The following is a 25,852-nucleotide window of genomic DNA, read 5'->3' as shown; positions in this document are numbered from 1 at the left end:
ATGTAATTGAAAGTATTTAGTACAAAATTTAAAATATTTCGTGCATTCAATTGGTTGATTGAGCCAAAAACTACAAAATTACAAAATATTCACACTTTCCATTGTTAATAATGAATATCATAAGTTTCTCAACACCCTGTACATGAAAAAAATATATAATTCAAATAATCGATAGAAAGCAACCTTTAGATTGAATACGTGATTAAAAATTTATAAAAATGGACCAGAAAATACCGAAATTTCGAAAATAACCAAAATATTCCAATAGTTCTGATAAAAACCATCATTTTCTGAACCCCTCGTATACTACAACTTATGTAATTGAAAGTATTTAGTACAAAATTTAAAATATTTCGTGCATTCAATTGTTTGATTGAGCCAAAAACTACAAAATTACAAAATATTCACACTTTTCATTGTTAGTGATGAATATCATAAGTTTCTCAACACCCTGTACATGAAAAAAATATATAATTCAAATAATCGATAGAAAGCAACCTTTAGATTAAATACGTTATTAAAAATTTATAAAAATGGACCAGAAAATACCGAAATTTCGAAAATAACCAAAATATTCCAATAGTTCTGATAAAAACCATCATTTTCTGAACCCCTCGTATACTACAACCTGTGTAATTGAAAGTATTTAGTACAAAATTTAAAATATTTCGTGCATTCAATTGTTTGATTGAGCCAAAAACTACAAAATTACAAAATATTCACACTTTCCATTGTTAATAATGAATATCATAAGTTTCTCAACACCCTGTACATGAAAAAAATATATAATTCAAATAATCGATAGAAAGCAACCTTTAGATTAAATACGTTATTAAAAATTTATAAAAATGGACCAGAAAATACCGAAATTTCGAAAATAACCAAAATATTCCAATAGTTCTGATAAAAACCATCATTTTCTGAACCCCTCGTATACTACAACCTGTGTAATTGAAAGTATTTAGTACAAAATTTAAAATATTTCGTGCATTCAATTGTTTGATTGAGCCAAAAACTACAAAATTACAAAATATTCACACTTTTCATTGTTAGTGATGAATATCATAAGTTTCTCAACACCCTGTACATGAAAAAAATATATAATTCAAATAATCGATAGAAAGCAACCTTTAGATTAAATACGTTATTAAAAATTTATAAAAATGGACCAGAAAATACCGAAATTTCGAAAAAAAATCAAATTATTCCAATAGTTCTGATAAAAACCATCATTTTCTGAACCCCTCGTATACTACAACCTATGTAATTGAAAGAATTTATTAATAATAATTAATATTCACACTTTTCATTGTTTCTTATGAAAATACGACCTCTGACAGATCAATTCTAACATAAACGTTTTTGAACAGTCAAAACATCGAGCGCAGTCTTTGTTTAGCACCCAATGATTTCTTTTTCTTCCCGCAGATCCAAAATAAATTACGAAATCAACGTTTTTCTACACCTGAAGAAGCTGTTGATATAGAAACGGAAAAAATGCTTCGACAATTGGTTACACACATGCCAAAGTGTATTGTGTATTGATTTTTATTTATCTATCTCAAAATTTACGTAACAACCCTCGTATATCAACGTTTTGTATAGATAGAGGAAGGGACGCCGTACCACATACTAATAAGGTTCGTTGCGTTTCTAAAGGAAAAAAATGTATGAAATTGAAAAAATTATAACTAAACGATTAGTATTTTTGATTTAATCGATGTTGTAGTTATACAATCTACGGCCTCCCTATATACAATTATCGATGTTAGATTGACCTCCACATGCTAAACTATTTCGAAATTCTGTAGATATATTAGATTGGAATTATAGATTTATAATTATTAGTAATTAATTCAAGAACATGTTTTTATTCACCTATTGTTCATCATTTTTATAATTATTGAATTATTCAAACGGTTTTCCTTCATTTAACTTATTGTTAAAACATTTCTAGACTATTATATTAATAATATAATATAATAATAAATTCGTATAAAATACATTAATATCAGAAAGTTTCGTTGTTACTGATGGAAACTGTCAAGTTTTTGAATACTCTGTACATGATGATCAAAGAATCGGTTAAAACCAACTTGAAGATCGAATTATAATCATAAATTGATGAAATTACTTAGAAAAATCTAAAATATCAAAAACAATCGAATTATTTGAATGTTTCCCATCATAACTATCAATTTTCTTATCACCCTGTACATCATAAAGTACGTAAACTACAAATGCGATGTGTCCAGATATAAATAATTGTATCTTAACATTAATAAACTAAAAAATATGAGACTTCATTGTTAGTGATGAATATCATAAGTTTCTCAACACCCTGTACATGAAAAAAATATATAAATCAAAGAATCCATAGAAATCAACCTTTAAATTAAATACGTGATTAAAAATTTATAAAAATGAACCAGAAAATACCGAAATTTCGAAAAAAAATCAAATTATTCCAATAGATTTGATTAAAACCATCATTTTCTGGACCCCTCGTATACTACAACTTATGTAATTGAAAGTATTTTGTACAAAATTTAAAATATATCGTTTATTCAATTGGTTGATTAAGCCAAAAACTGGAAAATTACAAAATATTCACACTTTTCATTGTTAGTGATGAATATCATAAGTTTCTCAACACCCTGTACATGAAAAAAATATATAATTCAAAGAATAGATAGAAAGCAACCTTTAGATTGAATACGTGATTAAAAATTCATAAAAATGAACCAGAAAATACCGAAATTTCGAAAAAAAATCAAATTATTCCAATAGATTTGATTAAAACCATCATTTTCTGGACCCCTCGTATACTACAACTTATGTAATTGAAAGTATTTTGTACAAAATTTAAAATATATCGTTTATTCAATTGGTTGATTAAGCCAAAAACTGGAAAATTACAAAATATTCACACTTTTCATTGTTAGTGATGAATATCATAAGTTTCTCAACACCCTGTACATGAAAAAAATATATAATTCAAAGAATAGATAGAAAGCAACCTTTAGATTGAATACGTGATTAAAAATTCATAAAAATGAACCAGAAAATACCGAAATTTCGAGAATAATCAAAATATTTCAATAGTTCTGATCAAAAACATTATTTTCTCTCAACCCCCTGTACACGATTTCAAACAATCGATAGAAAACAACCTGAAGGTCGAGTCGCAAGAGTCACAACAAAAAATTACTTAGAAATACCTAAAATATCAAAAACAATCAAAATATTTGAATGTCTCTGTTCAAAACTATCAATTTTCTTATCACCCTGTATATCAAAAAGTACGCAAACTACAAATGTGTCCAAATTTGAATAATTGTATCTTAACATTAATAAACTAAAATATATGAAACTTTCATGGTTCTATTTACCTCATTCAGTATTTGTAAAAAATCGCCATCGAGGTTATTTTTCTTCCTCAAAATGGAAGATTTCTAGTGGATAAAGTACATGGCATTTATTTGTAGGTGTTTCAGTTATGCAATTATCCAAAGAAAAATACAACAAAAACGATCATTTAAAGAATGCAATTGCTTTCTCTTGCACAAACTTCATCTACGACCTTCAGATTAAGAAATAATATTATAAGACTTTTTTTGGACATAATTTATTTCCTAGACATTGTCCCAGTTAACACGATTTACTTTCTATGTACGAGGTGTAGATACAAAACATCACTTATCAAAAAATTAGTTTTTATACGAGTTTAACGAACCATATAGTGTTTCTTTAATTTGTGAATTGTTACCGGGACTATCCTTTAGATGCTTGACTGATAGCAAGTACTGTTGCAAAAACTGTAACGCGAAAATATCATTCAAACCAGAACAAACCTATTATTAGTCTCATTGAATCTCCTTCATTTATAAAGTCGATGCTCAAACGATAAATTTCTTTGGCTCACTCACAAATCAATTTCTAAACATGCACGTTTTCAAATCAAACATTATCCAAAATTCAAATTGTTAAACTTAAAATTTTGATAAATTTAGTGTTTGTATTTACTAAGAATAATTATGTCAATGTCAAATAACAAATGTCACTGTTGGACAAAATGGAACCTATTTCTATGATCGAGTTAACTCGATCACAGATCTAGATAACGTCGTAGAACTAGTTTATTTCGATGTATTGATTTGTTAAACTTTTACTGCAAAAAAAAGTAACTAAAGTACTAGAATTAACTTGAGTTTTAAATTTGAATCTACCAAAACACGAAGATCGATAATTCTGATGTGAAACTCGTTCTGTGTTTGGATTCGCAATCATCTGATTGGTGATCTATGTGATTCAGTTTCCGAAAAGTTTTGTGAACCGGGTGATTATCGTTAAATGAATGTTTTTGATACAAAAATGCGCTTACTCGGTAGGTAGCCAAACGGCAACTATTAATAACTTGTGAGGAACTGTTATCTAAAACTGTCACGTTCACACACGAAATAGATAAAGCAACTTTTATTTTCTCGTTCATGTGTGGATTATTTTCTTTCTCCGTGGGTGTTATTCCTTCATCATTTCTCATCGTATTTTTAAGTCTGCAGATACGCCTTACCAACTCCGATCAGTGGGCTCGTTCACAAAGATAAATATACAATTTAATAATAAACTTAAACTCGCCTTGTGTTAAATCAAACGCACTTAGTTATATTATTATCAATTTTGAGGTTATGTTTCAACGTTCTTTCACCATCTTCACAAATCATGTTTATCGTTTAACAATGGTCTGATCTCGCTACAACAATACGGTGTTGCCAGCTGTAACTCCTGTAAAAAATCTGACACCTGTCGAAAAGCTTTTGCGTCAACAGGTCTGCTCCTACCTAGCTTTCTAGCTTAGACAAGATCTGCTGTGAAAAGGATCCGATTTGAGTCGAATATTGATATTAAACATGAATTTGAATGATAAGAATCTGAACTAGCAATACAATTTCTGTTACTAATCTAAAAAACCATTTTTAACACTTCGCACTCTCCTTGTAATACCTGCAAATATAATTCTAACTTGCAGTAAAGTTGACCAGTTGAATAATCCTCCGATTCACGCTGTAGCTGTATTATTATTCATCTGGGATACACGGACTTGTTATGCGCGCTCTTTCCATGATTTACAAATACTCACGTCATAATCTCGGTGGTTTAAAACAGTGTGATATGATGTAATTGAAGAAATTTACTGACTATACTGTGACTGAAAGTAGTGGAAACGTCAAAATTTTTGATTTTTAAATTAAAAACTGCAATATACATCGATGAATTACACTTTGGTTTTGAATAAAGACTAAAGAAAAGACAGAAACGTCATTAAAATGTCTAAATTACCATTCTAACAATATTTCAATCGACTAATGTATCGTATAAAATGAAAATAAGTCAAATGTCATCAATATAACCTGAAACAGGAATTGGACTTTTTCGATCTTTACCAGCTATCAGAAATTTGACAGATTTGTCAAAGTCAATCAACGTAACCTAAAACAGGAATTGGACTTTTTCGATCTTTACCAGCTATCAGAAATTTGACAGATTTGTCAAAGTCAATCAACGTAACCTAAAACAGGAATTGGACTTTGTCGATGTTTGCCAGCTATCAAAAATTTGACAGATTTGTCAAAGTCAATCAACATAACCTAAAACTGGAATTGGACTTTTTCGATCTTCGCCAGCTATCAAAAATTTGACAGATTTGTCAATCAACGTAACCTAAAACAGGAATTGGACTTTGTCAATCTTTGCCAGAATGTGTTCAAAAGAATTTGAGTTTAATGTAAAAAAAATATAAATAAGAAGGGTTTGCAATTGCGAGCCATTGGGGACGTTAATATCGACAAAATGGTCGTTTGACATCACGATCTTCAGAGGAGATGTAAATCAATATTCGTCGAGGTATTAGATAAGAAAGTAGTTGTTTTCTCCTTTGAAAAACGACAGAATACATTTTCGAAATTATATCATAGCCGAATAGTAGAAATAATATATTTTGATATTTACTATCGGAATCTATATTATCGGCGACTACGCTACCTGACCTGTGGTTCGCAGTTGGAACTGAGGATGGCGCCAGTGAGCGTTCGCTGGGGAATATTCAACCACATGAACCAAATAGCGACGCTCTTTGACGTTGTCTTCAGATCGGATCTCAAGTCCGAACGAGGGTTTGTTACACCACTCTGATGAGACGTAATAACGTCGAAACTAGTCAGTAGTTACAATATCTCCTTGCAATTGCGAGCTATTGGAGATATTAATATCGATAAAAAGGTCGTTTGACATCACGCTTTTCAGAGGAGTTGAAATTCAATATTCGTCGAGGTATTAGCCAGGAAAGTAGTTGTTTTCTCATTTGAAGAACGGAAAATCTTTGATTTTCATACTTATATATATATATTATAAATAGTCTATGAGGTGATTATTCTCGCATATCTCATTTATATTAAATAAAAAGTAATGATTAACGATAAAAGTTATTTTATCTCGTCTTCCACACCTTCATTCTGAAATTTTTCCTTGACAGTTACCTTGATACACGTAATTTTTTCATGTATCGTATGAAAGAGTTTCGTGGTTGTTAATTGACGTACGAAAAAAAACGAATTTAACTGCTTCTTTTAATACATATGTGTAATTTAACGATTTTCAAGTTTAAGAATGGAATTTAAATTACAGCGCGTTCATCACAATCGATTTCCTTATTAGTTACCTCGTACAATTCGTAAATCTCATTTAATGTGCTTCTTTCTGCTTTAATTCTATGAAATTTATGAGGATGGAACGTGTTATAAAAATAAAATCGATTTTGTTCGCTGTTAATTTATAAAGATACGAACTAGGAACGTTAAAGTGAACAGAAAATTTTTTATCGAACGGAAAATCTAAATTTCCATCTCAAAGTATCAAATGAAAATTTTATGGATTAAGAAGATAACAAATTTTGCTGATCCCACAACTTTTTACGGTTGAAAAACTGAGTTTTCGAGACTTGGTTTCGTTTTCGATGTCCTCTCATCTATTTTTGTAGTTAGACCTTCTTTTTTCCTTTCCTGAACCCTCTACTTCTTAAACGGTAAACGCTTCTTAGTCCGTTGTATTCATATATTGAGGATTCCTTTTGAGGACGACAATCAGTTCAAACAAAAACGTTTTTGAGCAGTTAAAACATCGAATTGATGGATCAACCGTCGTAAAGCTCTTGTTTAACACCCAATGATTTTTTCTGATGTCCGCAGATCAATAAATCGCGAGGTCTACGTTCCTCTACACCTGAAGATGTGGTTGATGCACGCAAAAGTGTATTGATCCTAATGGAGAATAGACAAGACAATACTAAACCTCCTTCGGAATAAGATCGATGATTTTGGTGATATTGAACATCTACCACAACCAGCATTTAGTCCAGATCCTGCGCTGTCAGATTACAATTTATTCAGATTCAAGGCGTAATTCTTGTGTGAGAAAAATTGAATCCAAAGATATGTTGAAAATGCAGTGCGACAATTTTTCGCATCTAGTCTCAAATAATGTTTTAACCAAGATTTCAAAGAGCTGGGTTAAAACCACAGAATACGATGATCTATACTTTTAATACTTAAGCTTACTTATTATATGACTATTTAATAAACAAAATTAACATTGAAAATCGGGCGCGCGTTTCGATAACCAAGTTATCGTCTTCAGAGACTGAAGATAAACTGTTTACCTTCAGTCTCCGAAGACGATAACTTGGTTATCGAAGGTAAAGTTTGCCTTCAGTCTCTGAAGACGATAACTTGGTTATCAAAGGTAAAGTTTGCCTTCAGTTTCTGAAGACGATAACTTGGTTATCGAAGGTAAAGTTTGCTTTCACTTTCTGAAGACGATAACTTGGTTATCGAAGGTAAAGTTTGCCTTTAGTGTCTGCAGACGATAACTTGGTTATCAAAGGTAAAGTTTGCTTTCACTTTCTGAAGACGATAACTTGGTTATCGAAGGTAAAGTTTGCCTTTAGTGTCTGCAGACGATAACTTGGTTATCAAAGGTAAAGTTTGCTTTCACTTTCTGCAGACGATAACTTGGTTATTGAAGGTAAAGTTTGCCTTCAGTCTCTGAAGACGATAACTTGGTTATCAAAGGTAAAGTTTGCTTTCACTTTCTGAAGACGATAACTTGGTTATCGAAGGTAAAGTTTGCCTTCAGTATCTGAAGACGATAACTTGGTTATCAAAGGTAAAGTTTGCCTTCAGTCTCTGAAGACGATAACTTTGTTATCGAAGGTAAAGTTTGCCGTCAGTCTCTGAAGACGATAACTTGGTTATCGAAGGTAAAGTTTGCTTTCACTTTCTGAAGACGATAACTTGGTTATTGAAGGTAAAGTTTGCCTTCAGTCTCTGAAGACGATAACTTGGTTATCAAAGGTAAAGTTTGCTTTCACTTTCTGAAGACGATAACTTGGTTATCGAAGGTAAAGTTTGCCTTTAGTGTCTGCAGACGATAACTTGGTTATCAAAGGTAAAGTTTGCCTTCAGTCTCTGAAGACGATAACTTTGTTATCGAAGGTAAAGTTTGCCGTCAGTCTCTGAAGACGATAACTTGGTTATCAAAGGTAAAGTTTGCCTTTAGTGTCTGCAGACGATAACTTGGTTATCGAAGGTAAAGTTTGCTTTCACTTTCTGAAGACGATAACTTGGTTATCGAAGGTAAAGTTTGCCTTTAGTGTCTGCAGACGATAACTTGGTTATCAAAGGTAAAGTTTGCTTTCACTTTCTGCAGACGATAACTTGGTTATTGAAGGTAAAGTTTGCCTTCAGTCTCTGAAGACGATAACTTGGTTATCAAAGGTAAAGTTTGCTTTCACTTTCTGAAGACGATAACTTGGTTATCGAAGGTAAAGTTTGCCTTCAGTATCTGAAGACGATAACTTGGTTATCAAAGGTAAAGTTTGCCTTCAGTCTCTGAAGACGATAACTTTGTTATCGAAGGTAAAGTTTGCCGTCAGTCTCTGAAGACGATAACTTGGTTATCGAAGGTAAAGTTTGCTTTCACTTTCTGAAGACGATAACTTGGTTATTGAAGGTAAAGTTTGCCTTCAGTCTCTGAAGACGATAACTTGGTTATCAAAGGTAAAGTTTGCTTTCACTTTCTGAAGACGATAACTTGGTTATCGAAGGTAAAGTTTGCCTTTAGTGTCTGCAGACGATAACTTGGTTATCAAAGGTAAAGTTTGCCTTCAGTCTCTGAAGACGATAACTTTGTTATCGAAGGTAAAGTTTGCCGTCAGTCTCTGAAGACGATAACTTGGTTATCAAAGGTAAAGTTTGCTTTCACTTTCTGAAGACGATAGCTTGGTTGTCGAAGGTAAAGTTTGCTTTCACTTTCTGAAGACGATAACTTGGTTATCGAAGGTAAAGTTTGCCTTTAGTGTCTGCAGACGATAACTTGGTTATCAAAGGTAAAGTTTGCTTTCACTTTCTGAAGACCATAGCTTGGTTATCGAAGGTAAAGTTTGCCTTCAGTCTCTGAAGACGATAACTTGGTTATCGAAGGTAAAGTTTGCCTTCAGTCTCTGAAGACGATAACTTGGTTATCGAAGGTAAAGTTTGCTTTCACTTTCTGAAGACGATAACTTGGTTATTGAAGGTAAAGTTTGCCTTCAGTCTCTGAAGACGATAACTTGGTTATCGAAGGTAAAGTTTGCCTTCAGTCTCTGAAGACGATAACTTGGTTATCGAAGGTAAAGTTTGCCTTCAGTCTCTGAAGACGATAACTTGGTTATCGAAGGTAAAGTTTGCTTTCACTTTCTGAAGACGATAGCTTGGTTATCGAAGGTAAAGTTTGCTTTCACTTTCTGAAGACGATAACTTGGTTATCAAAGGTAAAGTTTGCTTTCACTTTCTGAAGACGATAACTTTGTTATCGAAGGTAAAGTTTGCCTTCAGTCTCTGAAGACGATAACTTGGTTATCGAAGGTAAAGTTTGCTTTCACTTTCTGAAGACGATAACTTTGTTATCGAAGGTAAAGTTTGCCGTCAGTCTCTGAAGACGATAACTTGGTTATCAAAGGTAAAGTTTGCTTTCACTTTCTGAAGACGATAGCTTGGTTATCGAAGGTAAAGTTTGCTTTCACTTTCTGAAGACGATAACTTGGTTATCGAAGGTAAAGTTTGCCTTCAGTCTCTGAAGACGATAACTTTGTTATCGAAGGTAAAGTTTGCCTTCAGTCTCTGAAGACGATAACTTGGTTATCGAAGGTAAAGTTTGCTTTCACTTTCTGAAGACGATAACTTGGTTATTGAAGGTAAAGTTTGCCTTCAGTCTCTGAAGACGATAACTTGGTTATCAAAGGTAAAGTTTGCTTTCACTTTCTGAAGACGATAGCTTGGTTATCGAAGGTAAAGTTTGCTTTCACTTTCTGAAGACGATAACTTGGTTATCGAAGGTAAAGTTTGCCTTCAGTCTCTGAAGACGATAACTTTGTTATCGAAGGTAAAGTTTGCCTTCAGTCTCTGAAGACGATAACTTGGTTATCGAAGGTAAAGTTTGCTTTCACTTTCTGAAGACGATAACTTGGTTATTGAAGGTAAAGTTTGCCTTCAGTCTCTGAAGACGATAACTTGGTTATCAAAGGTAAAGTTTGCTTTCACTTTCTGAAGACGATAGCTTGGTTATCGAAGGTAAAGTTTGCTTTCACTTTCTGAAGACGATAACTTGGTTATCGAAGGTAAAGTTTGCCTTTGGTGTCTGCAGACGATAACTTGGTTATCGAAGGTAAAGTTTGCCTTCAGTCTCTGAAGACGATAACTTGGTTATCGAAGGTAAAGTTTGCCTTCAGTCTCTGAAGACGATAACTTGGTTATCGAAGGTAAAGTTTGCCTTCAGTCTCTGCAGACGATAACTTGGTTATCGAAGGTAAAGTTTGCCTTCAGTCTCTGAAGACGATAACTTGGTTATCGAAGGTAAAGTTTGCCTTCAGTCTCTGCAGACGATACCTTGGTTATCGAAACGTGCGTCAGACAGTGTAATTGTGTTGTCATAGATATATTTTCATATTGTAAAAGAAACTTACGGGAACGGTGAGGACGCCGATAAAAAAATAGAGCAGCAGTTTATTGGAGCACATTGAGGCGCGCATCTCTGCCGAAATCTCACGACATTTCACACTTTCGCACGGACACGAACTCGCACGTTCGCTAATGTGTCGCGCCGATGCGCGTTCGTACAAGTCTAACAACACACTGACATTCGATACACCGCCATGTAACGAATACAATTCTTCGGTGCTCCGGAGAACTGCGACCCGATCCGGGTATTCCGGAGACTCCGGACTTGACCGCCGAAGTACCATATAAGTGCTTTGTTCGGTGATGATGGTTCGAATGATTTGTTATAATCGGCGAGAAATGATTTTATTAAGTTGAGAATTCGCGATAATCATTTTGGAGAATCACCAACGTTCTTTTATAAATATCGTCGCCGAGGACCGCATTCTTCATAGTGATGACTTACAAAATATTTGTTTGAATCATTCGTTGCCACATTTTGAATATTCTTAAAGTATCAAGGCCTTTCGCAATAAAAATGAAAATAATTAAACCCAGAAACCAACAAATAACTTCAAAAACTACACAGAAAATTACGTTAGAATTATTCGTACATCTCATGGCGGCCATATTTAAATTGGTATCAGCTGATATTGACAATAGACATTGCGATCCTAAATAGATTAATCTAAGAATCGATTCCTTGAGACAAATAAATCGATATGTTGTACTGAATCGATATTACACATTTGAAAATCGACATTTCTGTTTTCCTTACGGATTAAACGAAGAATTTGAACAGTATTTATCGCAGGCAGTTGTAGTATTAAAAAAACTTTTTCAATTGCCGGCAACATCGCAAGTAAACTTGAAGAATAATCGATTTTTTACAAACCGATCTTTAGATTCGATTGTTCTGACTAATCGAAATGTCGTGACATTTGACATATAGTCTTTTGACGTCATACGGATTCGACAACAACGACTTATTGAGTGATATAAAAGTTTCTAAAATAATAAATGCAGTTCCCATATAATTCAAAATTATTAATTTCTGTTAATAAATAAATTTCTTGCGTGATTCGTCTCGTAATCCTCGTAATATTACACCAAATTAATTAGAATTTGATTCATATATTTGTGAAGAAATATGCATTCTTCATAAAGCGTGTGGAAACCGGGTCAAGTTTAATAACTGATACATTGAAAGAATTCGGTATCTATACCCATAATTCTGTAGGTGAAAGGTTATTTTTCGCAGTTGCGTACACTGAAAATAAAAATCGAGAAAAGTTATATTTATTCGAAATAATTAAATCGAAGTAATTAGACCGAAACGTGAACGTTTGCAATACGAACCAACACAAAATTTGACTTTAAACAAGAGGAAATTAACGCAGAAACGCAACTTCTAAATGAACACTGGTGACTTTGCTAGCCTCTTAAAATCGTTTCCTAACATCAGACCCTGATCTATGCAACCTCTAGGAACATCAGGTTTCATTTAGACCACGTGAAGTTTGGCACTTTAGATCGTCCACATGGAAGCGTCCAACGAAATTTCAGCAGTTATCTTGGAAGATATGGAAGCCTGTATTCCTTACTCCTCTTCAAGGATGAACAATTCCATGTTGCTTATTGTTTTGTGTTATTCTTAACAGTACCAGCTAGAAAGGGACTTGTGAACAAGAGAAGCGGCCAAATTCAAAAGGGATATGAGGAAAAACTTCATACATAGTGACCACACATCGTATGAGTTATCAAAATGTTGTTTTTTTGAGCTATTCAATCATTACATCTTTCTGGAACCTTGTACTGGGCTCTGAATTAATCTGCACTTGGGTTTGGTAAGCGTTTGCCCAAACAATCAGTAGAAATGAATCCCATTTAACCAAAAACTCTTTTGAAACGTTTTGAAATTGTCGAAACAACTTTTCTGTGCCTGCTTATCAACACGAAGGATATGAAGGCCTATTTTGGTATTAAATCACTTATTCCACATTTTTCAACTGAAACTAACAAACAAACAAAGTTTTAACAATATTTTCACTGCCAGTTTTAAATAGGATTTTTTTTGTCTTAGTTCGATGAATCTGAAGGTCTCCAGAAAGTTTACTCAGGTTAGAAACCAACAATGAATGTAATATTGATAACCAATCCCATCAACAATACATCGGGAATTTTTAAATATTACAACAAAGCCAAACCTTTTTTTTGCCACGATATACACTTCAAATTATCATTGAAAACATTTTGTACGTTGTCTGCATACTATAGACATTTTTGTTTTATGAAAAAAATACTTCGCAGAATACGATTAGATCTATAATGATTTGATATATGACTGTATAAAAAAATTCATACAGAATTAGAAGTTAATTCGATACAACGGTTATTTTCTAGCAAATCCCGCCACATCCTAGTGTATTTTAAGGTTAGAGTTGAGGTTAAGTTGCAATATCCGCCAGGGGGAGCGCCTAATTTCGTCACGTGACTTGACTTGATCCTCTGCGAGTTGTTTGATCGAGAAAGATTTTAAAAAGAAGTACATTATTCTTAAGCAAGAAGAATATGAAGAATTTTGACGAAACTGGAAGTCTTAATCTGAAAAAGTGCAAAAAAAACCCATCTTGTGGCACTTCAAGTTCTATCCATCGAAAAGTATGATGCTAAAAAAGAAGAAAAATAATATTTTGGTCTACGGTGAAGTCTTTTATAGAAGTTAAACTTGTCAAGCAAAATCTGTCGAGATTTGGAAAACCAAGAAGCCGAAAATCTCAACAATGAAGAAGATCAAAACATTATTGTCGATGAGGAAATTGGTACAAATATTGTGTGATCTAGTATAACAATAAAGACTTTGTTTACTTTTTACTAAACATTAAATTTTATTTTATGATATTTTGTGATAATTATATATTAAAAATTAAATATAGCTTTTATAGCTCATGACCTTTGCAGCCTGAGCTTATTTTTGTTACAAATCCCTCCAAAACACAATCTTATTATCAAAATCTGTCCAAATATTGTGATAAAGACTTTAAATAAAGTCGAAACGTCAATTTTTATCTTTCTTTTTAAAAAAATTATCAAAAAAAAACTAATTTTGAAACAGACCTAAAATCAAGAATATTTAGAAACATAAATCTCTATAATTATAATATTTTTGTTTCCCGTACTATAATATAATATAATATAATTATCTCCCTTACTATAACATTGTTTTCTCCTATACTATATAATTTTATCGTTATCTTCCTTGCTGGAATATAATGAAAATCAATTATATACTTAAATGGTCATTTTGGTTCCTATTTTGAAACACCTGAGCATTTACCTCAACAAAGAACAATTAATTTTATAAATCGTTTTTCAACATAGTTTCTTGAATTGTGACTCAATCGAAATTTTGAAATAACTGTTCCACCTACATCTAAGGTCGATAGAAGGTTGATAAGTGCGTTCTCGTAATATTAATTCAAACGGAAAAATATCAAAACAATTCCTTGTTGATACGTCGTGTATTTTCATTTTTATATTGATCAATTCGTCACTCACCCAATCGACGGAGTTTACGTTGAATATTACAAACATTTTTCAAAGAAAACACTTAATGTCTTAATAATGATGTTAATTAAATCAAAATAAACCAATTGAACACAAACATTCTTGTTTTTACTCATTCATGAGATGAAATATTAGTTCAAGTACAATTAGTAAAATATGTTTATAAAATTTCCCTAATTTCACATACTTATGTGAGGTATGCAACCAGTTTTTCAAACTTGTAAGGATGCTCGTCTATAAAGAAGTACCGTTTCGTATAATTTTAATAAATTGATAATTGACAACAATAGGATAATCCTCATTAACGTTGATTTATTTGCAATCAATAATTAAATTATAAACATATTCTTCAGACTGTGAATATGATTAGAAATTATTTAGAATAACATATTTTATCTGCTCTCGAAGGCTGGCAACCAGCTTCTCATAATTGTATAAATGTTTATCTATGCTACAGATTCATTTGAATGAACAAGTAAATATTTTTCAATTAAAATTTACGAATTGATTACTTTAAATTCTTTAATGACAAATAAGTTATTGTGATTTTACAGCTGGTTTTTGTTACGTATAAATCTCAAATTATATTGAGTTAATAATGAATGGATAATTATTCTATTAGAAGTAAAGGAAACAGTGGGGTTAGCAAGTATTAATGTTTCCTTACTGTATAGTAGACATAAATTAATTAGAAATTTATTATTTTCATGCGATATTTCTTCAACACTTTATATATATTCGTCATTAGAACTTCGATTGGAATCTATGGTATATTATTAATAATTTGGTGCGTTATAGGGTGTGTCGACCTCGATAAAAATATACTTGATTATATATTTGTATTAAGTTTGATGAATGTATGTATTTATATTGAAGGCACTTTGGAAATTGGACTATCTTCCGAAATAAGCATCTAAAAAAAATGTTAATTCAAGAATATTTTGTTATAGGATGTGTTTGAAGTATATAGATGATTCATTGGGGTCCACCCTATTTTTGTCAATAAAAAATCGGTAAATTGATATTTGTAATAATAGTTTTTCCATTTCTTTGATGCATTTAAGACAAAAGCGATACCTAAGCTTATAAAAATCAAATCAAATCGACCGTTGTCCACCTAAAATCATATTATTGCTTTAATTACCTAGTAAAAAAAATTTATATACTACTCAAAACATGAAATTTATTCTGCTAAAAGATGTACAGTATTTGCCACGATAAAAGTGCAGCATATGCATTCAAAGAGATGAGAATTAAGAATTGGTTTTTGAAAGTACAACGTTCAGCATCAGTTATGGAAAATATTGAAGCAACTGATTCAAAAACTGGTGAAGAGTACAACATTTATGTTTGTGCGCATGTGTTTCATTGTGCGGAGAGCGCATGATCTGTTGCATACGTGGATATGTTCATGCGCACGACGCGTGTCTCGACAACTTTTATTACAAGTGATTTGTTTAATTAACCACGTTTCTTAACCGATGATCACTGATTGATCATATGTGTTCAAAGTTTGAGTTTATTTTTATATTGAATGTTATGAAGTACTTTTTCGAAAAAAATAACATCTTTTCACACACAATCATGATGTATCCATTCATGAAGTAGTCCAGTTTGAGAATTGAAGAAAAGTTTTTAACTGAAGCATTTGATTTTAGCAAAAGACACTGCTTTGAGGGGTCAAGAGTTCAAGAGATGTTAATGTTTATGCTTCTAAATGTTTTTGATTTTGAGTATTTACTGATTTAAAATTAGTTGTTTCTAATAATTTTTTGAATAGATGAAAATTTGACGTTTCGACTTCTTTTACGCCTTTATAAAAATATTTTGATAGTCGAAACGTCAAATTTATGTAGTTGGTAGCCATGTTTGTATTTATTTTTAATTTAGTTAAGTTGGCAGGAGACAAGCACTCTTAGATTTGTTCAAGTGACAGTGTAGTAGTGACACAAGAATTGTGACAGGCAAAATTTGTCACAATTTGTAATTTTTAAGAAGTTTTAAATATTAAGTAACAATCCTAAGATTGTTCAGCAAGAGTTTTGTTAATCAAAACAAGTATCGTTTAACAATAAATAACCCAAAACCCACTGAAAATAACAACACCTAAAATGAAGAACTTTGGAAGTATAAACAAATATAACAGATTCAAGAAATTTATTTTCTAGTTTACACATTTGAATTCAATTATTACACAAATTTAAGAGTTCAAATGTACCTATGTACATCTGTATTATTACAAATACATCGAATGAAATTGTTAATAAACTGATTCAAAACTGAAAATTGAAACATAACCTTGCTAGAAAAGTACGTGGGGACAGGTTCGTATAAAAGCTTTCATTTAAGGAGGGTGCGGCTGTTTACGTCTTTCCATACCGATACATTAAGTGACCGTTCCAGATGAAAATTTACGTAAGTGTATTATTTATATTTTTTATACAATAATTTACAGTGACTGATTGTAAATCTCGAATAAAAAAAATTTTTAAAATTAATTTGTGCAAAGTAATTTCAATTATTATTATGAATTTTAAGAAATAACTTATTTTTTTATTGAAAATTACAATCGAATGACATATAATTGAAATTAATAGTCAAGGTTATAGTACAGGTGCAGATGAAAGTATGAAATTGCAGTATTGAACTATATTTACTGAAAAAAGTGGATCTTTATTGCTTTAATGCAATAAATATTTGTTGCACTAATCTGTCATTTTAGTACAGAATCAAAAATTAATTTTTTTTCATAAACGTAGAAAAAATATTGTATGCAAATCATGCAGAAAGTATTTATTGCACTCGACGTGTTGTAAAACTCAGTTTCGTTAGACAAATTCACGTCGCTTGCAATAAACATTGATTTTTGGCATTTGTGGTATAAATAACTATTATAATCCACTAAAATAGTAATTTTATTGAAAAAAATTATAGTCCAGGCATATTAGTATAAAAATTCCTGTAATTTTCTCATCTTCCATATTTTTTTTATAACTCTGAAGACGAATTTGAAGTTTACAGATAAAAATTGTTGTTTGTTCCAATTATTTGAACAAATCTTGACACTTTATCAATATGAAATTAAAGTAGACAAAATTCACTACATTTTTTTATATACAATTAAAATAATGTAGTTTTTTCTTATTTATTAATACTCTTTCTATACGTGGAGTGAATTTATTATAATGATAACTTATATAATTTATTCAAATTCTTCGGTTACTTTTTTATCTCGTTCAATTCACTATGACTATTTATTATCAACTAACTAAACTGTACTAAACAAACTCGTTTATATATCCAAAACGAACTTCTCAAACATTCTAGAAAATAAAGAATCAATGATGATTGACGCATGCGCAGAAGAATTTCTGTGGAAAAAGTAGGCAAATGCATTATTTTCACGAAAAACCAATGGATAAAATTGAAATTTCGTCATTTTTGTGAGGTTAGGTTAGGTTTTTTGATAAAAATGACGCGTTTGCATAGTTTTTTCACAGAAACTCTTCTGCGTATGCGTCAATCATCATGACTTTTCACAAATACTAGAAATTAGTTCAAAAGAAACATTGTAAACAAAAATTAAAAAATATCAAAAGGGCCGCGAGTCGCCAAATTGTCGGGGACCAGTTGGTAAGTGACATTAACCAATATGTGGCTCTGGAAAATTGAAAAATCATTCGATTTCGATGAATTTTTTTAATCTTCGTTTTTACGGCGGTTTTACGAAAAAAAATATGAGAATAAAAAATAAAAAAACTTATATTGATTAGGTTAGGATAGGTTAGGTTAGGTTAGGTTAGAGTTAGGTTAGGTTGGATTAGGTTAGGTTAGGTTAGGTTAGGTTAGGTTGGGTTGGGTTAGGTTAGGTTAGGTTAGGATAGGTTAGGTTAGGTTAGGTTAGGTTGGGTTAGGTTAGGATAGGTTAGGTTACGTTAGGGGGGGTGTACTAAAAATTCAGAACAAATGTTAACTTTTAATATAGTACACTTGATTATAAGTGATTTTAATAATGTTTTCATTCACAACTTTAATGATAAATTAATAAAAAAGGTAAAAACGATTATATGTGAGAAAAAGTCAATTTTAAAAGAAATTTTTATTATTTTCAATTGTAAAAACATGATAAATCGTCATTTTTGTATAATTTTTTTTTAATTTGTTCGTTTTTTAGTGTAGATTATGAAAAAAAATATAACATCTTTATTTGATTATTTGGAAAAAAGCTATAAACAATTATACGTGAATAAGTACATTTTCGTGAACATTTAAAGCCCTGAAACCAATATAAGTTTTAATATTTTTTTATTCCCATCATTTTTTTCTTAAATTCGCTGTAAAAACGAAGATTTAAAAAAAAATTCATCGAAATCGGACGATTTTTCGATTTTCTAGAGCCAAAAAACGAGGGGACCGCGAAAATATAAAATTACTTGAGTTTAATCAAATTTTCATCAAATATGACTTGTCTTAGTAAAATCAAAAACATGACAGCTATTAGCTAGGCACATTTTAGACTGAAAACACTCAATTTAGTGAATAAATACAAATGAATGTTCGACCAAATCCTCTTGATTAAAAAAAACAAAGTTAAAGTTAGGTTAGGTTATTTGATTTATTATTATTTATATCAATATAAAAGCTTTCATAATAATCACAAAATATTACATTTCCTTCTGAACAATGAAACTGGTTATCGTTAAAATTTATCATTAACCAACAGGTATTAATATATGAATGTGTACATTATCCTTGACAGACGAATTCCTTGTTACAATTTTTTCAAACCGGAGCAAAAAAAAATGACAAATCAAGGCGGTTACATTTTATCACCTGTTTTTGAAACACATAGTTGCTAAGACTATTCTTTCGCTATAAACTATATGAAATTCTTAAACTCACCCCAAGGTCGTAACATTGAATCATTGATTTTCAATAAAAATAATATGAATAATAATTATTTATATATATATGTATATACAGGGACGCGAAAAAATGTAGAGGTACAAAAATTTCACGTTCTAAAATTATTTGATAATAAAATGGATATTATTGAGGGGTGGTTCCCAACCCAAATCATTATAATTATATTTGTACGAAGTTTAATCTTTTCCAGAAAAAAGAATATAGGAATATGTACAGGGTGTTTCTAAATTATTGCGACAAAATCCGGCAGGTAATTGCTTTCTATAACAAAATTTGTTATACCCACCCTTAAATATCACATTTAAAAGGTGGTGACTAGAATTGAAATTTCTTTTAAGGGTGATATCTCGGGAAAAGGTGGGCTGCGAAAATTTTGTTATAAAACAGACCCTTTTAGGTCTCTTCTATTTTGAAAACTAGTCAAAATATTTTGATAAGGTCTTAAATTAATGTCGAAACGTCAATTTTTATCTTTCTTTCAAAAGATTATTAAAAAGACTAATTTTAAAACAGAAGAAACCTAAATTAAGACCATTTAGATACATTAATATATCAAAAAGTCTAAGAAATAAAAAATTATAGAAATTTTCTACATATTATGTTAGGTTAGGTTTTAATCTTTACTAATCAAGGGGAAATACACCCTTATATTTATACTGGGGTTTAAAAAAGTTATACGGTAACAAACATTTTGTATTTTATAATAAAATTCATTAGATTCTACAGGGTGATACCAGAGATATGACCAATTTTATGTAAATATATTCGTTGTTAATAAGATCGATTATATTTGAGGGTTGGAAACTTTTAATGTCAATAAATTCATCTACCTTGTAGTACTGATTTAAAATAGAACACTTACTTTATCATCTTTTCAACCAATAGAAAACAATTCCTTAGGGATTTTTGGAATTTTCAATTCTGAACATGGATAAAGCTGTAAGTTATCCACTGTACATTATTATACTATTTATTCTCCCTTATATCACCCTTAAAAGGTGGTGTATTTGCACTACACGGTGGCGGAGAGACTCTAAAAATGTGCTTAGTACCGTCGAAGTTTTAAAATAAATGGAAGGGCAATTTTTGAAGACGATTAAATTCTGGTTTTCTATATTGGAGAAAGTGAATTTAGTTCGACGATATTTCCAATCTCCAAAAATAACTCTGGATACAGGAACTAAACGCCTTAAAAGAGTTGATTTAGTGACCGAACGAACCACGATTGTAAACAATGCTGTACAACATGAAGAAACGAGGAAGAAGGTAAACCAGCTCGTGATATTGGATTATCAATTCAAGAAGAAATACGTCGGTCAATTTATACAAGAATTGTCGTCACGATACGGGTCCGAATAATATTTTCCAAATTATTGAAATAAAGTTTATGTTAGAAGCTTCAGATGACGCTCTGGTTGTAGCAGTTGGTAATCTGATACAAATTTATGGTGAATTTGACAAGGAGCAAGTTTTCCAGGAAATAAAAAAGTACCATGGGCATGTGTACAAGTATGGACGTTGCTACCAAGAAATCCTTCAATTTATAATAAATTAGAACTTCAGTAAATCGTTCCATTGACTATTTGCATCTCGGTTGAATAATGAGAGGGGAGTTTTTCGAAACTTAAACTGATTAAAAATTATCTTTGATCTACAATGGATCAAGAACGATCGATTTTACAGAAGTTATTGAGTAGTTAAGTAAATTGAGGCACGAAAACACATATAACACGCTACAAAAAAAATGTGTGTCAGCTCCGACGCACGACTGGAGTTTACTCCTTAAGTTCGATAGTATAACCAGACTCAAAAAGAGTTTATTTAACTTAAAAAAGATTGATTGATTGCCATGTTTTGGGCTTCCCTCATTAATTTTTTTTTAATCTGTAAGCTCGCTGTCTCTCGGCTGGAGTTTTTGGAGGTTTAGATTTTTTCCTAGTCAAAAAATATAAAAAAAAAAAAATTAGAAAATTTATAAATGCATAATTATAAAAATTTTAACCGACTTTAAGAAAATTGATAAAGAAAGGTTTTTATAAACTTTTTTTTTAAATTATTATAATTAATTTTTTATTTAAAATATAATATTATCTTAATAATTAACAAAAATGGTTATAAAAAGATAATTATGTCACTAAATCTTTTAAATACAATAATAAATAGTACATGATAATTATTTAAATAAGCTAAAAAATAACTTTTCGAAAGAAAATTATATAAAATTATAATGAAAAAATATTATCGATTTTTCTGATAATATTATCGAATTATTGTCTACAGTTGTTAATATTTAATAAAAATTATTTATAAAAAAAATCATAATAACGTGGAAAGAATTTATAGACATCGACAAAAAAATTAATTTTTGGTTAGGTTAGAAATTTTCTGTTTTATGTGGATGCGCTCGATAATTCATATTGGGTTGATTATCTAATTTTATGTGCAGTTTTCAAATATATATTTATATGAACTACATCGATACTTATTAAAATATTTAATAAATACAAATTGCACACGCTCATACATATAATACATGAATTATAACGTACCTTGCAACCACGCGTTTGTTAGATGTTCCGGCAATATCACCTACACCTCTTTCTGCCATAGTTATTTCAAAATACTTTCAATTCACTTTAGCGGAACACAATGATAAAAATTAAAACCTCACAATGACAGCAATATAAGTATATTGACACTGACAAATTAGAAAGTTGCGCATCATAGGGTGCGCACCAAAAACGTAACGAGATCATTCATCGATAGATTTTACTCCTCACATTTTTCTCATACCGGGCCCCTTATATATGGAAATCCATTCTTAAGGAGTAAACTCCAAAAATACAAAAAACTACCTTTGATCTATTTTATCTATTTTTTTTTTGTATTTTATTTTCTTCGCCCATATTGTAGGTATATATGTTTATTTAGCGTAAATAATTTAAGTCGAATTTAACTTTAACTTTTTAACGAAATAAACATAAACATTTATACATACAGATTGAATAAAAAGCTTGTAAAACTACATTTTCTAAAGCTGGGGGCCTCATTTAGCTTTGCCGCCCCGAACCTCTGACGATCTTAGTCCGCCACTGGTAGTACATATATAAGAATGGAAATTTTGGTGTGCTCGCTATCTTCTTGGACAATTCACTGTGTTATATTATACTTAGTACATGTGGAATTATTTTTTAGTTTTATATTTTTTTACCATTCCATTTCATCTGGATCTTTTCCTTGATCAAATTTGTGATAAACATATTTGACATAGTTCGATATCTAGAGATCTAGTTTGATTTGTTTTGTACTTTACTGCTGCTGTTGAATTTCCTAAATTCCCCCCTATACGATCCCGAAAATTCATTAATTTGATAAAAACAAATTATTTGATTGCAGGTTTTAGCAGCGGCCGTTGTCGCCGTAGCTGCCGCAGCTAATAACAACAAACAGTACACCACGCCCGTACCGATTCTCAAGCAAATCGACAAACATAACGAAGACGGCAGCTACAGCTACGGTTACGAAGCTGCTGATGGTACATTCAAAATCGAAACCAAATACCCAAACGGCGAAGTATACGGCAAATACGGATACATCGATGACGCTGGTGCTTTGAGGGAAGTAGAATACGGGGCTAGTAGAAGAGGCTTCGAACCTGCCGGCAATGAAATTCAAGTAAATTTATATATAAAAAAAATATTTTGAATTTCGAATAATTTTCGTTTCAGGTAGCTCCACCAACTCTTAATTCTAATCGTAATGCTATTCGTCCTCTCGGGCCCGAAGAAGAAGACGACGGACAGTACCGCGAAGATCCTGCAGATTATTACAAAAACGATCCTTACACACAACCCCGACAGCCCATCAATAACCCAACACCAAGATATCGTCCGGAATCCGTATATAGACAAGAACCTGATACTTTCGAACCAGAAATAGTCCAACCGTCCTACAGACCCCAACAATCTTATAGAGCGCAAAATACGTATCGACCTCAAACGTCGTTCAGGCCTCAACAATCTTACAAACCTCAGAGTTATTACAGAAACGATCCGGAACCTAGATATTACGAACCGGAACCTCAACCGCGTCCGCAGCCTGTGTATCGACCACAATCAAATTTCGGTTTTCGAAACGATAATAATAACAATTGGAATCCTACGCCTGCACCTACTTGGAACAATAACCCCAGTTGGAATAATCCCCCACCGAACGGCGGCGGTCCGTCTTGGGCAGGAAATCCGGCTCAAAACGTCGATATTTATACTGGATCATACACAGTTCAATACAAGAGATAAGAACTGAGAGATTTGGTAAAAATTGTGCAATGGAAATCAATTAACGGAGAGAGTTTTTTTCATTTTGGAGAAATTTACTATTTTGAGGTTATGTTGTTGTGACTTTAGCTTGAGTTTTACTTTTTATTTCGGCGTTTTCCGTTGTGTTTGTCTTTTTGAATAATTAATATCTTTCACTGTGTATAATCATAATTTATCTCCATCCTTTCATCCACTTTCTCACTTAACGTTTTTCTTAATAACTCCAATCTGTTTATTCCTTTTCGACTTTGGATTATTCGTCAATTTAAAGGCTTGTTTCTTCAGAGATAAGACGTATTTAAAAAACTTTAACTATAATTGCTGCATCTAAATGTCATTTACATAGTCTGTACATCTTTGCCTTGTGATAAATCTTCTCTTTCCATATGCCGCTGAAATATCCTCAAATCTTTTTCAATCACTTCTTATCATTCGCCTCCCTTTCTTCGACATCACCACTTCCTTTGGTTCCTTCGTCTTGTTGGAAGAAAAATTTTCCTATAATCGCCTATTCATATCTTTTATGATGATGCTACCAAAACTGACGCTTACTTATACATCATCATTAACGCTTTGAAATATGTCTTTAACTGTCACAAAGATGTCGCTATATGTACCAAATCGCCTATATAGTCAAATAAAATCATGTTAACTGATCATCGAATAGTCGAAAACATATGTGGCGACATCTATTAGGAGATTTGGTGATGTAACAAACATAACCTATAAATTTGAAATTTCGTAACGATCATTAATAATTGATTTTCATTTGAACGAAAGTGATTCGCACTTAGAAACATAATTTTGTAATTTATTTGTAGTACAACATCATTAGGACATCTTTTTATGACTGAAATATACAGGTTGTTCCTTGATATTATAATAAAATCAATTTTTTTCTCTTTTTTCTGATATTTTTCGTACTATTGTCTCGTACTATTCTCGATTATACCTAAAGAAGACGAGAATTAATTTTAAACAAAACATCCTGTATATTATTTATATAGATTCTCCCTATTTGATGTTGCAAATTTTATTATTAAACTGTACCTATTATATTCAATGGAAATATAATTTTTTATGGAATTCTTGGTTTTTTTTTCAATAAAATTTCATCATTTTGTGACTAACATAATTTTTAATATACCAGGTGACTCAAAACGAGTATTTCTCACTAACAAAAAAAAAATTAAACAAGTCTTAAGCTGGGTTATCACTGCGTGAAACTGTTTTCCGAAACTTTTTTCCCTAACTAATGTCTAAAACTGTTTTCCGATACTGTGTCCCAAAATTAGTTCGCGAAACTGTTGCCTGAAACTGTTTCCCGAAACTTTTTTCCGTAACTGTTGCCTGAAACTGTTTCTCGTTACTGTTCCCCGAAACTTGCCTGAAACTATTTCCCGATACTGTTTCCTGAAACTATTTTCCGATACTGTTTCGCGAAACTGTTGTCTTAAACTGTTTTCCGATACTGTTCCCTGAAAGTATTTTGCGAAACTGTTTTCCGAAACTATTTTGCGAAACTGTTTGCCGATACTGTTCCCTGAAAATATTTTGCGAAACTGTTGTCTGAAACTATTTTCCGTAACTGTTGCCTGAAACTGTTTTCCGAAACTATTTTGCGAAACTGTTTGCCGATACTGTTCCCTGAAAGTATTTTGCGAAACTGTTGTCTGAAACTATTTTCCGTAACTGTTTTGCGAAACTGTTGTCTGAAACTATTTTCCGTAACTGTTACTTGAAACTGTTTTGCGAAACTGTTTGCCGATACTGTTCCCTGAAAGTATTTTGCGAAACTGTTGCCTGAAACTGTTTCCCGAAACTATTTGCGAAACTGTTTTCCGAAACTATTTTGCGAAACTGTTTGCCGATACTGTTCCCTGAAAGTATTTTGCGAAACTGTTGTCTGAAACTATTTTCCGTAACTGTTAGTTGAAACTGTTTTGCGAAACTGTTTTCCGAAACTATTTTGCGAAACTGTTTGCCGATACTGTTCCCTGAAAGTATTTT

At 31.6% G+C, this 25,852-nt stretch overlaps 2 protein-coding genes across 4 annotated transcripts in view; one reads left to right on the top strand and one right to left on the bottom strand.

Annotated features, from left to right (window-relative positions):
• Positions 1-14,709, bottom strand: part of LOC130448880 (uncharacterized) — a 54,860-nt gene extending 40,151 nt beyond the window's left edge. The window contains exons 1-2 of one of the 3 annotated variants that reach the window (XR_008910385.1): positions 14,589-14,699; positions 5,601-5,721 (exon numbers count right to left, since the gene is read on the bottom strand). Coding sequence is in view for 2 of the 3 variants with exons in the window: in XM_056786448.1 (XP_056642426.1) it covers positions 11,057-11,122 (66 nt within the window). In the remaining variant the exon portion in view is untranslated. Of the gene's footprint in view, positions 1-5,600; positions 5,722-11,056; positions 11,309-14,588 lie in introns of those variants that run through there. The other 2 variants (XM_056786449.1, XM_056786448.1) reach the window with 2 other exon arrangements.
• A 1,805-nt stretch (positions 14,710-16,514) lies between these two features.
• Positions 16,515-24,928, top strand: LOC130448664 (uncharacterized). Its single transcript, XM_056786124.1, has 3 exons — positions 16,515-17,012; positions 22,920-23,198; positions 23,252-24,928. The coding sequence occupies exons 1-3, from the start codon at positions 17,001-17,003 to the stop codon at positions 23,819-23,821; spliced, it is 861 nt and encodes a 286-aa protein (XP_056642102.1). The 5' UTR covers positions 16,515-17,000; the 3' UTR covers positions 23,822-24,928.
• The last annotated feature ends 924 nt before the right edge of the window (positions 24,929-25,852 follow it).

The sequence above is a fragment of the Diorhabda sublineata genome, chromosome 9 (genome assembly GCF_026230105.1).
Source record: "Diorhabda sublineata isolate icDioSubl1.1 chromosome 9, icDioSubl1.1, whole genome shotgun sequence".
NCBI classification, from domain to species: domain Eukaryota; kingdom Metazoa; phylum Arthropoda; class Insecta; order Coleoptera; family Chrysomelidae; genus Diorhabda; species Diorhabda sublineata.
The sequence above is the reverse complement of the archived record's forward strand: the minus strand, read 5'-3'. Positions and strand labels throughout refer to the sequence as shown.

What these genes read in the sequence shown, in the direction of transcription:
- LOC130448664 (XM_056786124.1), top strand. An exon ending in CTGCCGGCAATGAAATTCAA is followed by an intron (nt 23,199 to 23,251) that starts GTAAATTTATAT and finishes TTTTCGTTTCAG; the next exon opens with GTAGCTCCACCAACTCTTAA.